Source organism: Chelonia mydas, chromosome 11, assembly GCF_015237465.2.
Source record: "Chelonia mydas isolate rCheMyd1 chromosome 11, rCheMyd1.pri.v2, whole genome shotgun sequence".
Classification (NCBI taxonomy): domain Eukaryota; kingdom Metazoa; phylum Chordata; order Testudines; family Cheloniidae; genus Chelonia; species Chelonia mydas.
This window is the reverse complement of record NC_051251.2, coordinates 23,679,860-23,693,314: the sequence shown is the minus strand read 5'-3', so window position 1 is coordinate 23,693,314 and position 13,455 is coordinate 23,679,860. Positions and strand designations below refer to the sequence as shown.

General features: G+C 41.9%; 1 protein-coding gene and 2 long non-coding RNA genes across 7 annotated transcripts in view; 1 reads left to right on the top strand and 2 right to left on the bottom strand.

Annotated features, from left to right (window-relative positions):
- Window positions 1–644: 644 nt before the first annotated feature.
- LOC122462348 lies at window positions 645–6,132 on the bottom strand. The gene is made up of 4 exons (XR_006284839.1): window positions 5,908–6,132; window positions 4,008–4,132; window positions 3,597–3,624; window positions 645–3,163 (listed from the first exon to the last, which is right to left on the bottom strand). It is a non-coding gene; the product is annotated as an uncharacterized LOC122462348 (long non-coding RNA).
- Window positions 6,133–7,902: 1,770 nt separating this feature from the next.
- On the bottom strand, window positions 7,903–10,244 carry LOC119567419. Its single transcript, XR_006284667.1, has 2 exons — window positions 10,104–10,244; window positions 7,903–9,999 (listed from the first exon to the last, which is right to left on the bottom strand). It is a non-coding gene; the product is annotated as an uncharacterized LOC119567419 (long non-coding RNA).
- ZEB2 (zinc finger E-box binding homeobox 2) overlaps window positions 10,037–13,455 on the top strand; it is a 131,212-nt gene continuing 127,793 nt past the window's right edge. The window contains exons 1-2 of one of the 5 annotated variants that reach the window (XM_007057479.4): window positions 10,037–10,265; window positions 12,594–12,731. In XM_007057479.4, the coding sequence (XP_007057541.1) occupies window positions 12,659–12,731 (73 nt within the window). In that variant the 5' untranslated portion in view covers window positions 10,037–10,265; window positions 12,594–12,658. Of the gene's footprint in view, window positions 10,266–12,100; window positions 12,470–12,593; window positions 12,732–13,455 lie in introns of those variants that run through there. The other 4 variants (XM_043524740.1, XM_043524739.1, XM_037913064.2 and 1 more) reach the window with 4 other exon arrangements.

The window sequence follows — 13,455 nt, the reverse complement described above, 5'->3', positions numbered from 1 at the left end:
TTGTAAGAGTGCAAGAAAAGAAGAGCAGTTGTTCTGACAAAGCAGTTTTGACATTCTTGTCAATGATTTGAAGCGGGATAGTCGATAAAGGTAAAAAAGGTGCTAATGTTTGAAAATAGTGTCGAGGCTGCATATAGCAGTTTTTAAGTGATGCAATATTACTTCGTTAAAATCAGGGTTGTACCCACATCAATAACTTTAGTTCTTAACTGACCTGACTGGGGGAGTAGAACAAATGACTCAGAGAGCTGGTCATAAAATTTCCTAAGAAACCTTTTTTTAATGTGTGTATGTGGGGGGAGGGGGCCGCAGAGGGAGAAATTAGTGGAAATTTCCAGGGAAAAATCTTTCCTGTTTTTTGACATTTGTAATGACCCAGTGTCTGAATGAGATCTGGGCTAGGATAAGGGCCATCTGACTGAGACTCAGTCCAGAGACAGCTCTTGAGATGATGGTTGATAGAATAGGGGAAGCAAAGGGAAAAACAGGTGAGAACTAGATTAGCACTCTGATCAAGAGAATGTGTCCACCATTGGTAAGGTACATCTGCCATTTAGAGGTCATCTTAGACCATCACCTGCTTCTTACTGCTCAAGTAGCAGTTGTAGCTAGGAGCACTGTTTTACTTAGTGAGAAGGGTACAATGTTTTCTTTGGGATGTGGATCTTCCTAAACTTCTCCTTGTCTTTGTCATAATGAGGTTAGAGGAGAGTTGGTCGAAACTTTTAATCACATTTTTTTAGAAGAATGGCTTTTTGACCGGTATGAAAAATGTCATGTTTCAATTGTTCATTTTGGTCAAAATTTCAGCTTTCCACTGATGGGAAAGGTATGAATCCCCAGACCTGGCATTATGTAATACTATAACTGCTCTGACGAAGGGTGCAATACCACCTACTGCCACTGGGGGACTCCTGGTGGGGCAAGAGCAAGAGTCCCCAAAACACATGGCCTCCTGTGGTTCAGCAGAGGAAGTACGCTCAGAGCAGGAAACAGAGGTCTCTAGAGCTTCTTAAGCCCCACAGCCACAGAAGCATGGTTTAGTCAAGCCTCAGATTTTCTGCAATTGCGTAGACATGGAATTTGCTCTTGCTCTGCTCCAGAGTCCCAGAATTCATTTTAAATGGTCTTTCTAGCCCATATGATTGTAAATAAAATCTTTAAAATATTAACTAAGTCCTCCTGAGACTGCAGAAAGCAAAAAATAACAGAACAAGGAGGTGTGATGTGTACTATTCATCTCAATGGGGTGTTGATTCTAAAATCTAATAATGGTGATCTAAAAGTCAACAATGTTAATTTTACTGATGATTTTTTTTAGAATTAGCCAGCTTATGTGATTATCTCATAGTCCTAAACTGCCTGTGCCAGCTTCCTTCATGCCAAAAGGCCCAGCTCCCCCGTATCCAACTGTCAAACTCCCAACTTCCCTCCTGACCACAATGTAGTTGTATGTTGTCAATAAAAAGGTCTGTGTCTTACTGGGAACAACATAATATAAATTGAACTTAGTTTAAAAAAATAGCATGGGGGCTATATTGGGTTTATATTTAATTCAGCAAAAACCTCCATCTTCTAGTGTAAATGAAGCTGCCCCACCAAAGTGCTGCAGAATCCAAGAATGCTGGCACAGAGTATCAGACCAGCTTGACACAGAAAGCACACAGCCCTGCCTGTGTTCCCTGCCTGCCACCACAGTTCCTTCTTAATGCCTCTGCTCCTGCTTCTCCAGACAGCAAAAAGCAGTGGTGGTGGTGGTGGTGTTTGGAGAGAGTGGGGAGTGTTCGTTTGCTGAGCATATGGAGGAGGGCAAAACAAAGAGCATTTGGCCAAGAAGGGTAGGCTCTGAATTGTAAGCAGGCTGGGTAGAATGTTGTCCCACCCCTGAAGAGTTCACACTGTAGGAGTGGAGGTCACTTATCAGCCACTCCCAGAACAGGGGCCTAAGTCCTTACTTTCTAAAATGAGATCATGAAAATTTGGCTCTCTCTAGATTTGAGTTTTGCTTTTCATTGTTAAAATCAGCTCTTTCCTCAGCTCCAGTGTGACTATTTAAACCTCATTCTAGCTCTGAGATACTAAAAAGGAAAGTCTGAATCTTTAGGAATGATCTTACTGCAAATAGCTGTGACTCCGGAATTCAAAGCAAATGGAAGTCCTAAGCACAGAACTCAAATCTTGCCTCTTAATACTGTAAGTCTTGCTCAAGTTTACCACTCTGCTCTTACAAATTCAATACCCCCACAGCCAAAAAAAAAAAAAAAATTATCTCTGAGCATATGCAACTGCTAAACATCCCATTCAATATAACTTCAGCCTGTTCTGAGAACTACATTTCAGTTTCTTTATACAGTATCTGTCTGTCAGATATTACTACAAAGATTACCATAGTCTACATAATATATTTTCACTATAAAAATTATTACTTAGACGGTTGTACATTTTACTACACAACAAGAAAAAATTAAATATAGTAAAAGGGTTGTTTTTTAATTTCACACTCCAGATGTAACATCTCCTTTATATAGATGACCCTAAGCAACTATAAACACTATCATGTATCACATTCCAATACTTTCATTTCAATGCAAATTCTTTAATCTACAAAATATAAATAGTACTTTATCTATTTTAGGTATTTCTAAGGCATCTATCAGCTTGGTTTCTAAGAATTACAAGAAATCTAACAGGCCATACTTTAAATGTTCATCTCTCTGAGCTGCCTGTATCTAAGCAGTACGGTTAAATGTCCCATAAATTAAAAGTCTCAAAATGTATTCTTCCTTCTTGAACGCATTAAGCAATGAGAAATTCAGACCCAGTGTAAATGGAAGCTATTCCCATGGAAATCCTTGGATCATATTCAGCAGTGATATTGTGATAATTAATAAGTGATGGTGTAAGGGAGAATGGGAACATCCTGGTGCTCTTACTCTCTTTTGCATCCTCCAGGAAATTGTTTGTCCTGCTCCACTTTCCTCCTTTCTGTTCCTTCCCAGGAAAAGCTGCATGCATTTTACTTCCCAACTGAATGACTGATCAGTGCAAATTACACAAAATCATCACTTGCACCTGTTTTCTCACCAATTTACGACTGATATGCAGCTTACACCATTGTTTATGTCACTAGGTTGGGGTGTTTCTTGAAGATTCTGATTTATGCCTGTACAAATATAGTAAGAAATTAAGGATATTATATGTACTCCATAGAAAAAATAACACCAAATACTCTTGATATTTTAAACTCCCGAAATTAAAACAACCTTGGCCCTTGTTACTAAGAATCATATAAACAAGCTAAAAGAGAACAATCAATGCTGTACTGCCTGGCAGATTTCTTTACAATTTCCTCAGACCAATAATGTATTAACACTAGGCAATTTTAAGTAATGTGTACATTATTGAGAACCTTATCCTGCGTTTAAGAAAGTATGGCCTAAGTGTGTTCATATCAAATGATCATATGTTTTTCTGTAAGTATATGTAAGACATATGCGAATTGTTGACAGCTTCTTAGTGAGATAGACACTTCCATTTCAAAAAATGGACTTTCACAACTGCAAAGAAAAAAAGTTTTACATTAGGATGTTACTTACTTTGTGTCTTTGTCCTGGGAGAATGCAACTAAAGAAACCACATTTAAAAATCAGACATTAGATATGCAAATATGTGTTCAGATCAGAGATACAAAAATTATTCAAATGATTAATTATTCATCATAAAAATGTCAATTAATAATTCTGAAGCATAATAGGCATCTTTCTAATGCATCTTTATTTTTCAGGCCAAAATACTCTTGAATCTGTGTGTTCAATTGCATTCTAACAAGTTTTTAAAAATTCAGCAAAGTAAACAAGAAACTAAACAAAAGTGAGCAGTGAATTTTAATAACCACTAACTCAGCCAGGAAATGTGCCCAAAGTTCAGCATCAATCCCACAAGAGTGGAAAGAACAAGCACAGCTCACTATGCCAGACAACAAGCCCTAAGTAACCAGCCTCACAAACCTTCCAAAAATTGCATTCTCCAGCTATTATCAAAAGGTATTCCAAAGTCACTGTCTCTTGTTTATTTAGCACAAGGAGCAGTCTGTATCCTGCAAGATGGGCCATGTTGAACACCATTTGTTCAGCTGCAGTTGAGAGAGAAATATATTACATGAGTAAACAAGGCTAGGCTGTCTTATAAATTTATTTATACATAAATTAACAAATACATGAGACAGTTAGATTTATCTTTTACATGGAGGGACTCACAGGAGACTGGATACCTTAGTAATGCCCACAGAGAGCTAAATTAAATAAAGCCAAACAATCCTTTCCCTTGCCTTGGGTTTTTCTGCATAGGGACTTGGAAACTTTTTGAATGTTGATTCAATGGGTTTCTACCCAAATATCCCCTCAGTAGGTGCAAGGTCATCTTTTACTCCCCTACTACCAAAATAGAAACTGGTCTTTCCTCCCTAAACCTGGAATCTACACAAATCTCAGGACACCTGCATGAAGCAGGAACAGCCACATGGAGGCCGAGGGGCTCTGGCACAGCTCCCTGGCTTCCCCTTTCCCAGAGAAGGCATTCCACTGCATTCCACCCCCCAACCGCCAGGTGACTGCACAAAATGGCCCCCTCCCTCATATAAGAGGCCTGACCAGTAGGAATTTGTGCTTCAAAATAAACCTGAACCCAAGAGGAGCATACAGCTTCCAGCAGCTGCTCCCCAGCTCCTTCCCATCTCTGCTTCTGTCCTCCAGAGCTCCGCAATATGAAACCTCAAGAGGGGCTGGAGGCGGAATGGAGCAAAGCTGATGTTCTCCCACCAGGACAGCTTTAGCTACTAAATCTGCACGTTGCCTACACTTCTCATAATATTCATAATCTGTGGCACTGCAGTGGCTGAAGGGAATATCCAAGCTCTGCCTAGACGAGACAAACAGATCCAGGCTGCTTAAACATACGTATAGACAAGCTTTTAAAAACGTGTGAGATGGCCCTGGTCTTGACAGATTGCAGAGGGAAGCCTTGGGGACAGCTAACAAGTTTTACCGGTGCTAAACCCTGTCCGTGCTAGCGGTTTAACTGTGGTAGTTAAAGGCATGTTCTCTAAACACATTTTTCAACACAGCCTATTTTCCCCAGCCTAGCTGTAGACTTGGCTACATATCTATGGATTTAGGCGTTTAACTTCAGGCACTTTTGTGTGCAAATTAGCCTTCTCATCCCCCCCCCCCCAACCCCCACCCTTATTTTTCAAACTGTAATACAAAATTTGCACAACAAGCCAAGCGACAGGGACCCATGTGCAGCAAATGCAGAGATCCCACCTCTGCTACTTGGGATGAAAACTAACTTCATGAGATGAAAAGGAAAATCACTGCTAGTAGCACAAATGAAATCCAGCCGCTCCAGGGCTCTCTCCCCCCAAATCCACCCTTTCTGGGTTGGGTGGTGGCGTGCAACACAACCGAGTTATTCTCCACATTACTTGTCCTTTGGTTGCTGCAGAACAAGAGAGAGATTTCCCTGCCATCCTGTCGCACTACTTTCACATTGAGACATTATTGAGGGCAGATTTCAGAGTAAGGCCAAGGTCCTCCAGGGCCTAGCTAACCCACTTGATACTTAACCACATTAAAACGAACCACATTACTGGGGGTGAGACCCAGTCCCCCCTCCCCCCCCCCACACCCTGTTTAAGAGTTTGTCAAGCCCTCCCATTTCCCTGTGTCCCTTTACACTGCTGTAGACTGTCAGCTCCTGTGGGCTATCTCCCCTCGCAGCCCCTTTCTCATGATAATGAGGCCCTAGCAACACCTCAGCTGAGCCTTGCGCCACCAGCACGCAAGCGGCCAATAGCCCCCTTTTTAGCAGCCAGCCCCCCACAAACCGGAAACGGGGGGACGAGCTCACGTGGTTTTAAAGCAGGCGCTGGGCGAAAAGGAGCTGGTGCAGGGATGGAAGGGGAGGAGGGGGGTAGAGAGGGGTCTTTAGCTCACATGGCCCCTCATGTGTGATGGATGCAATTGACAAAGGGAAAATCATTGAAGGGAAGGCAGCAGCCCCGCCAGCGCTGGTTGCATTTGTGGCATCAGTCAGGCACAGTTTGTATCAATACAGGACAGGATCGTTTTATGTGCCCCGAAGTTTCCTCTCTTTCACTTTTCACACAGGAAAAGTTGGGGGAGGAGGGAACTCCACCCAGTGAGCTGGCCTTAAAACTGGGTCTGACCCACCCCACCGGGTGCCTTGTGCAAAAATCTGAGCTGTGCTGTGCAAAAATGGATTGGGGTTTGTTGTTTAACTGGTAGGGAAGACATCATAATTGCAAAGTTTAAAATAAAGACAGAGATTCTTCATCTGAGGCTGTGTCGAGGGGGCTGATTAATTGCAATCTGCTTTCTACATTTATGAAAGAATGTGAGAGATGCATTGCCAGCACCACCCCCAATAAAGGCAATATCAATAGCCACTGTCATTATTTCCATATCTTAAAGAAGCTGCACGCCCAATATTAGTTCAGTCCAGGGCAGGAAATCATCTCCTGGATTAAGGCTAAATTCCTTCTCAAAAGGATTTAACTGATTGTTACATGTTTATGTCTTGTGGCCAAAATAAAAAAAAAAATAGCAGCCCCTATATGATAAGTGTAAAAGAATGTCTAATAAAGACTTGAATGTTATGCCAATCCTGAGAAGATCAGAGCATTTTATCTCTGTGATCCTTATGTGCTGGGGGTGCTTTAAGAGTTACAGAAACTGTCAGATTGGGCGGTGGAGGAGAGTCTACAAAATTATGACCAGAGATTATTCGACAATACAAAAGTGTTCCCTAAAGCCCATGAATGTAGCCACACGGTCTGTTTTGCCTCTGTGTGTGTGAGAGTGTGTGTGTGTGTGTGTGTGTGTGTGTGTGTGGAGATCGATATAATATGATAAAACATCGACCGTGTGTGTGTGTGTGTGTGTGTGTGTGTGTGTAGATAGATATAATATGATAAAACATCGATCGCAGCATTATTGCAGGTTAAAGTAGAGCTTCTTTTAATCCATCCACCCACCCTCTCATTTTATAATCTGGAACTTTAGGAATAATATGTAAGGCGTTTGTAATGGGATTAATTTATTTTAAGAACTTGTTTCCATATAGGACATGAGTGACTGGAAATTGGACGACTCAGTAATTGGCATTCACTTTTTTTTTTTTTAACATATGCATCTAAATTCAGTTTGACTCTTTAAGGAATTAGCAGAGTGCCCTTGATTTATAGTCAGTGTCTTGTGGATCTGAGAGGATCTAATTCAAATTAATAATACTTTGAATCTGATTTCAGGATATTTGCACTATGCCACATATTTCATTAAGATATTATCACTCTCGTCCGTATCGGTGTATCTCTGTTTCTATCTATCTATAGTTATATCTAGAGATAGATGGATCATACATCCTCCAGCTAAATATTTTTGACATGGAATCAATAGTTATGCCAAAAGTTTTAGCACAACTAACCCAGTTCATCCCAGGAAAGGACAATAGAGCTTTTGCTCTCGCAGGCATAATTACAGAGCTCATTGTTATCAGTTCATCATATATTAATTTAAAACAATTCAATTTAAAAATATAACTGGCAGCTCTTAAGAAACCTGCTCTTTAATATTTATATGAGAGCCTTGCATAAGATATACACAGACAACTGTTTCATTAGCTATTTTATTAGGTCGTTTATACTAGTGTTACCAACATTTTAAAGACTTTGCTCTTAATTTCGCTTATATACCCGACCTGGTAGAGACTTGACTTGGTGGTTTGAATTGGTACCTGGTCGGGTAGGCTAGTAATGTCCATTTATGGAAAGTTGTCAGATCTTTACTCGGTGAGTGACAACAGAGAAGCAGCAGAAAAACAAACTCAGTGAGCTGAAGATTTTATTTGGAACTGTTAAAAAAAGATTTTGTGGTTGTTGCTCTAAAATCTGCCTACACTAAAGACATCTCACGTTTCTAATAGCAGTCAGTTTATACTCATTAGGTGCATTGACAATTACAGACCCCAGATGTGTCCAAATCTTATACTGTAACCAACTGTTCAATCTTCCCTATTTCCCCAAAAATTGTGTGATCGGGCGATTGCCAGTGCAGTGCATTCAGATTTGATTTTTAAATCGGAGGGTAGCTTTATTAGCAGATAAAAATATTCATCAGATCTCTGAGGAAGCGATGATTTGCAAATGCACGTTTGATTTTTCTTTCTTTGCAATGTTTAATCATCAGAAAGGTGTGCTCTGATCAGGAGCATTTTTGAATGCAATTGCTAGTGACTATTGCTAGCATTACAATTCTTGCTTTAGGCACACATTCAATGCACAGTTCAAAAGCAGTTTATCTTAGCTTAATGTAAGTAAAAGTATAGTGTCGGATCAGTGTACCATTTGTTTCAGTTTACTTCGGGGGGGGGGGGTGAGAAGTGCAGTAATAGATTTAACTCTGTCAAAGCAAGGAAATTCATACGGAGCCCGCTAATACAGCCCCTTGGGCAGCTCCACGTTTACCTTCAGAAAGATCATCCAAACATGTAGGATTTGAAGTTCATCTTTACATTGAGATTATGTAAAGCCCTTCCAAAGAAGGAACCGTATGTGGGTTCTGTGAGCAGCTGGGCATGAACTGATCAAGTCTCAGAGATTTTTTTCCCCCTTTTCAGATAAACGCCTTTGCTGACCAAATTTGGCTGTCTTTAGTTACTTCTATATTAGTTTCCAATTATGTGCAGTGCAAACCAGCTTTTTGATAAACAAAACAGCAGAGCATTGGTTAAGAACACTTAAACTTCAAAAAAAAAATCCCCCTGGGAAGTGGGCTCTGAATTGGTTAATAATGTGCAGTACTTGCTAAATTGCTGACTTCCAGATGTGGAAAATATCTTTCTTGTTTAGGACCTACGTACCCTGATTGGATTACGACAGAAGCGTCACATTGGAAGGCTTTTGAGTGATGATTTAATTAACCATACAGTAGAAAGCTGTATTTGCCAGGAAACCCCTTCCAGATTTGCATAACCAATCCCTTCAGTGCAAAGGTGGAGTCTGTTGTTAATATTATTATTATTATTATTTTATTGTTATTATTTTCCTATTTTAAAAACTGGTAAACTTGTTATCCCCACAAGTTCAGTACCACTCACTCAGTCACTCTAGCTAGCTAGCTCCTTCCCTCCCCACCCCCAAGGGAAGAGAGACAGAAAAAGAGCCATTTCACCCCATGATCCATATCTGAGAACAAAACAGAAAGAATGTCAAATCTCACTTTTTTCTACAGCTATAACAGACAATTCAAATAAGGTGGTTGAGCGTCGAAACAACAACAAACAACAACAAAATGATCAGAAGTCAACTAGGTGCCTTTTTTTTCCAGTTCAAATACAGTGTTTGGTTTCTACCCACAATTTTGAGCTATGGTTTGCTCATCTGAAAGAAGGGGTGGAGGGGGGACTGAGAAGGAGAAAGAGACTTTCCTGCTAGAAACCATGCTGAAAAAGCTACCCAAGTGAACGTGCCTGCAGAATCTGGCCATTAGAGCTATCTCTATAAAAAGAAGTAGGGATCTTGATTGAAAGACACAGGATCGCTCCCTTTAACTTTCAGCTCCTTTGAGTTATCCAGTTCTGTGAATGGTGTTCACCGTTTTCCGCCTTGTATCCAGTAGGATTTAGTGAAGAGGATAATGATGCCAAAGACTTGATGGTTGCGGGGGGGGGGGGGGGGGGAGGAGGGAGGAAAGGGAGCGAGGGTCGGAGAGAGGGAGGAGGGAGACAGAGCGGGAGGGAGGTGGAATTTCATTTCTTCCACTAAAGCGTTTGCGGAGACTTCAAGGTATAATCTATCCCAGATCCTTTCCCAGAGAGAAACTTGGCGATCACGTTTCCACATGATGCTCACGTTTGGTGCTCTTCAATTATCCCTCCCCACAAAGATAGGTGGCGTGTGTTTCAGGGTCTCTCCTCTCTCTCCTACAGAAAAGAAAAAGAAAAAAATGTCATTAGAAGAGGCGTAACACGTCAGTCCGTCCCCAGGTTTGTGTTTCCTGGAGTGGCAGAAAGAGATCAGTCCTAACCTGCCCAGCAGGAATAACGGTCCTTCCGACAACTCTTTGCAAGGCTTTTTACAAATTCTGCAGGAGCTGCATCTCCCTTCACCTTTTCTCCTCCACTTCGCGGCTTCTTCATGCTTTTTCTTCTCACCATTTCTGGCCAAAACTACAAACAACACTTCGCAGGTAGGTTCTGAATTTAAACAGTTCTTTCTTTCTTGTCTTTCCCCCCCTTCCCCCTGCACCGTCTCATTTTCCCCCGTTTCTTTTCTTTTTTTATTTCGAGTGTGGTGGCTTATTCAGCTTGTTTATAGTTGGGGAATCTCATTTTGAACTGAAATGTAAAGTCACTTGGCACCAGTTTCAGGAGGGGTTGGTTCTTTTATGGCGAACCGTTCTCTGCTGTTATCCCCCCCCGCCCCCCCCCCAGTACCTGTCCAGACAGGTAGTAAAGGTGTCTTTTGCAAATATGACAGTAAAAGTTTTAGTGCACAGAAAAGAATTCATTCTTTCAAACAACCTCACTGCTCTTTTATTTTAAGATTCACATAGGATCATCTTAAAGTTTGCATGTACCTGTTAGTGATTTGCACGCACGGTGCATGCACAGGGAGCACGGTTGGACAATATTTTAGCTCCAGCCTGCTTTAGAAGTCCCAGCAAAGATGTGTTTCCCCAAACAGAAAGTTTGCTGTTTTGTCTGCCTAGTCGGTTTCATTTCTTTATTTTATTTTGTGAGGCTGGATGAAGTAACACCTCAGGTTCTGGGATCCCAAAGAAAGAAGTGAAAGTAGTGACTGGAACTTAAAAGTCGTTTACAAAAAATAGTCAATCCAGCTAGGAAGAAAACCGTCCTCAAGAACCCAAGATTGAAAATTATTGGCAACTTTTCTTGTTAATGCTAAGGAGCAGAGCAGATATTGAAATACATTTAAAACAATTCGCCATTGGTCGTTTTGCATTATTACTCCAATTGTCGAAGAAAGCTCACAGGTCCGGGCTTTTATGAATTTGTTTATCTCCTACCTACTTTCATATATCCTGTGCTTGATCTGTAATGATGATGTAGAGATTACAAAATGCAGAGCAAGAAATAACTAGCAAATATAAAGTTTTTGTACGTATTCTCTCAATCTCTCCCTCTCCCACACACATGCATCCATGTCCATAAAACTACCAGTTTACTTTCTCAACATGGATTCATTTGCTGTAGTCTGTGAGTAAACATACTGACCTTGTACAGACAATCTGCATATTCACATACACTTACCTGAACATAGATTTTTAAAGCAACCCTGTTTTATCATCAAAAGCCTAAGAAAGGCGAGTTCAGAGCCAATAAGACACAAGAGCAGCATACTTAACTGATCCATCCTGATGTAAATCTTTACTAAAGTTAAAATGGAAAAATCAAAACTAAATCCACTTTGTTACAAAATGTGTGGAGACAGGTCATCAATTTCTCGGTTTTGTGTAAAGCTTTATAGCGTAGGAGTAGACAATAGATGCTGAGGCTAGGGTGGATTTTGTTCAGAAGAGCAAGGGTTAATTGCCCTTGTTTTACAGTTTGCATCTGTTACATCTTTTATAGCCCCCTGTTTAAACTAATCCTCAAGTCAAAGCATCTTTAAAGCTACAGCATCTTCTTCAAGATAGACTCAGTTTCAGCAGCCTTATATCAAGCAAACCAAGTGCTTCCCCACTCCAGTTTTGACAGATTCAGTCTCAAATAAAGCCTGCATGTGTAGACAGATATAGGTACGAAAGTTTACAAGTCGAAAAGGATATGATCATTTAGAAAGCCTGAAAACACTGACAGCAGTAGTTTTGATTTCTGTTTCTTTTCTCAGGCGGGGGGGCGGAAGACAGTCTGAAGCTTTGTTTAATGGGCAGGGGGAAACCCTACAATGAATATTGTCAAACTGACTAAAAAGATGACAGAGGTTTATAATACACTTCTCATTGTTGGGGCGGGGGGGGGGGGGGTAGAAGTGAGGTCTCAATCCTGCGCCTTACCCCACAGGGGAGGGGGGGGAGAGAGAGAGAGAGAGAGAGAGAGAGCTATGTTTCTCTGTTGCTCTCAGCTTGCCGAAGTGCGCTAACAAAAATACAAATAAAGATAAAGATAACATATCATGGGAGAACAAGTTGCAATGTCAGTCTAAAGTACTTTTAGGAGGAAATGGTCCGCCTAGCATTGAGTCAAACAGCCTACTGTACGAGCCTGTGCATTCCCTCATACGGTCATGAGTTATGACTCATTTTGAAGATGTAATTCTTGTCTCTCTGATCTCCTTTGCTGTGCAATACAAAAAAAAAAAAATTAAAAACCTGGCCGGCTGGGAAGGAAGGGGATCAATTTAATCTTTGCTCCGACCTCCCCCAGCACGGCAAGTCTTTGTGTGTGTGTGGATGGGTTCCTTTTTGGGGGAATATTTGGGTTCCCTTTGGCGCCCTGCATTTAAATGGGATATACCAATGCCCACATTGTTGCTGTGTTTGGTTGTTACATAGAGTCTGCGTGCTGCTGAATCAGGGAGTCGAGTCCATGCGAACTGCCATCTGATCCACTCTTATCAATGAAGCAGCAGATCATGGCGGATGGCCCCAGGTGTAAGAGGCGAAAACAAGCCAATCCAAGAAGGAAAAACGGTAAGAAAACCCTGAATCAAACTTTTCCTTTCGACTCCACCAGAGAGATAGAGGGGGAGAGGGAGAAAAAAAACCACCCAGCAGCAACCGCAGCAGCCCGGGGTTTGCTGGCGATCGCTTTCTATGTGGCGGAGGAGAGATCCGCCTGTTGTATATTTCTGGAGGGGAGAGAGAGTTCAAGGGAGTCCCAGGGAAAGTGAGCGTCAAAGAAGCCGGAGGATCCCAGCCCTTTCCCCCGGGCGCAGTCCCAGTCTAACCGAGCGCTCCTTATCCGCCCCCCCACCCCCACCCCCTAGACGCCTTTGGAGAAGTCCGATCAAGTGGGCAGAGTCCCAGGTCTGGGGCTTCTGTAGTTTGAGTTCTGCAGAATCACTGGGCGGTTTGGAAAGAAAAGCCAGAGACTGAGCGAGAGCCCCATGCAGACTGTGTGGCTGAGAAAGGCTGAAAGTTTCTTGCCTGGGTCCCTGCTCTACCTAACGGTCCTGGGCTCTGTGTCTCTTGCGCCTGGCTTCTCACACCCCCCCCCCCCGGACCCGCTGGATTCTCTCTCTCTCTCTCTGTCTCCTGCTTTTTTTCCCCTCTGACCGCTGCCTGCAGTCTCAGAATTACCTCCCAGACATGTAAGTCTCACACAGACCAAAGCCACTTTCCGGCCAGTTTTCATGTTGGCAGAACCACCTAAGCCATGGACTCTAGTGTCAGGGGAAGAGAGAGACGAGAGGGG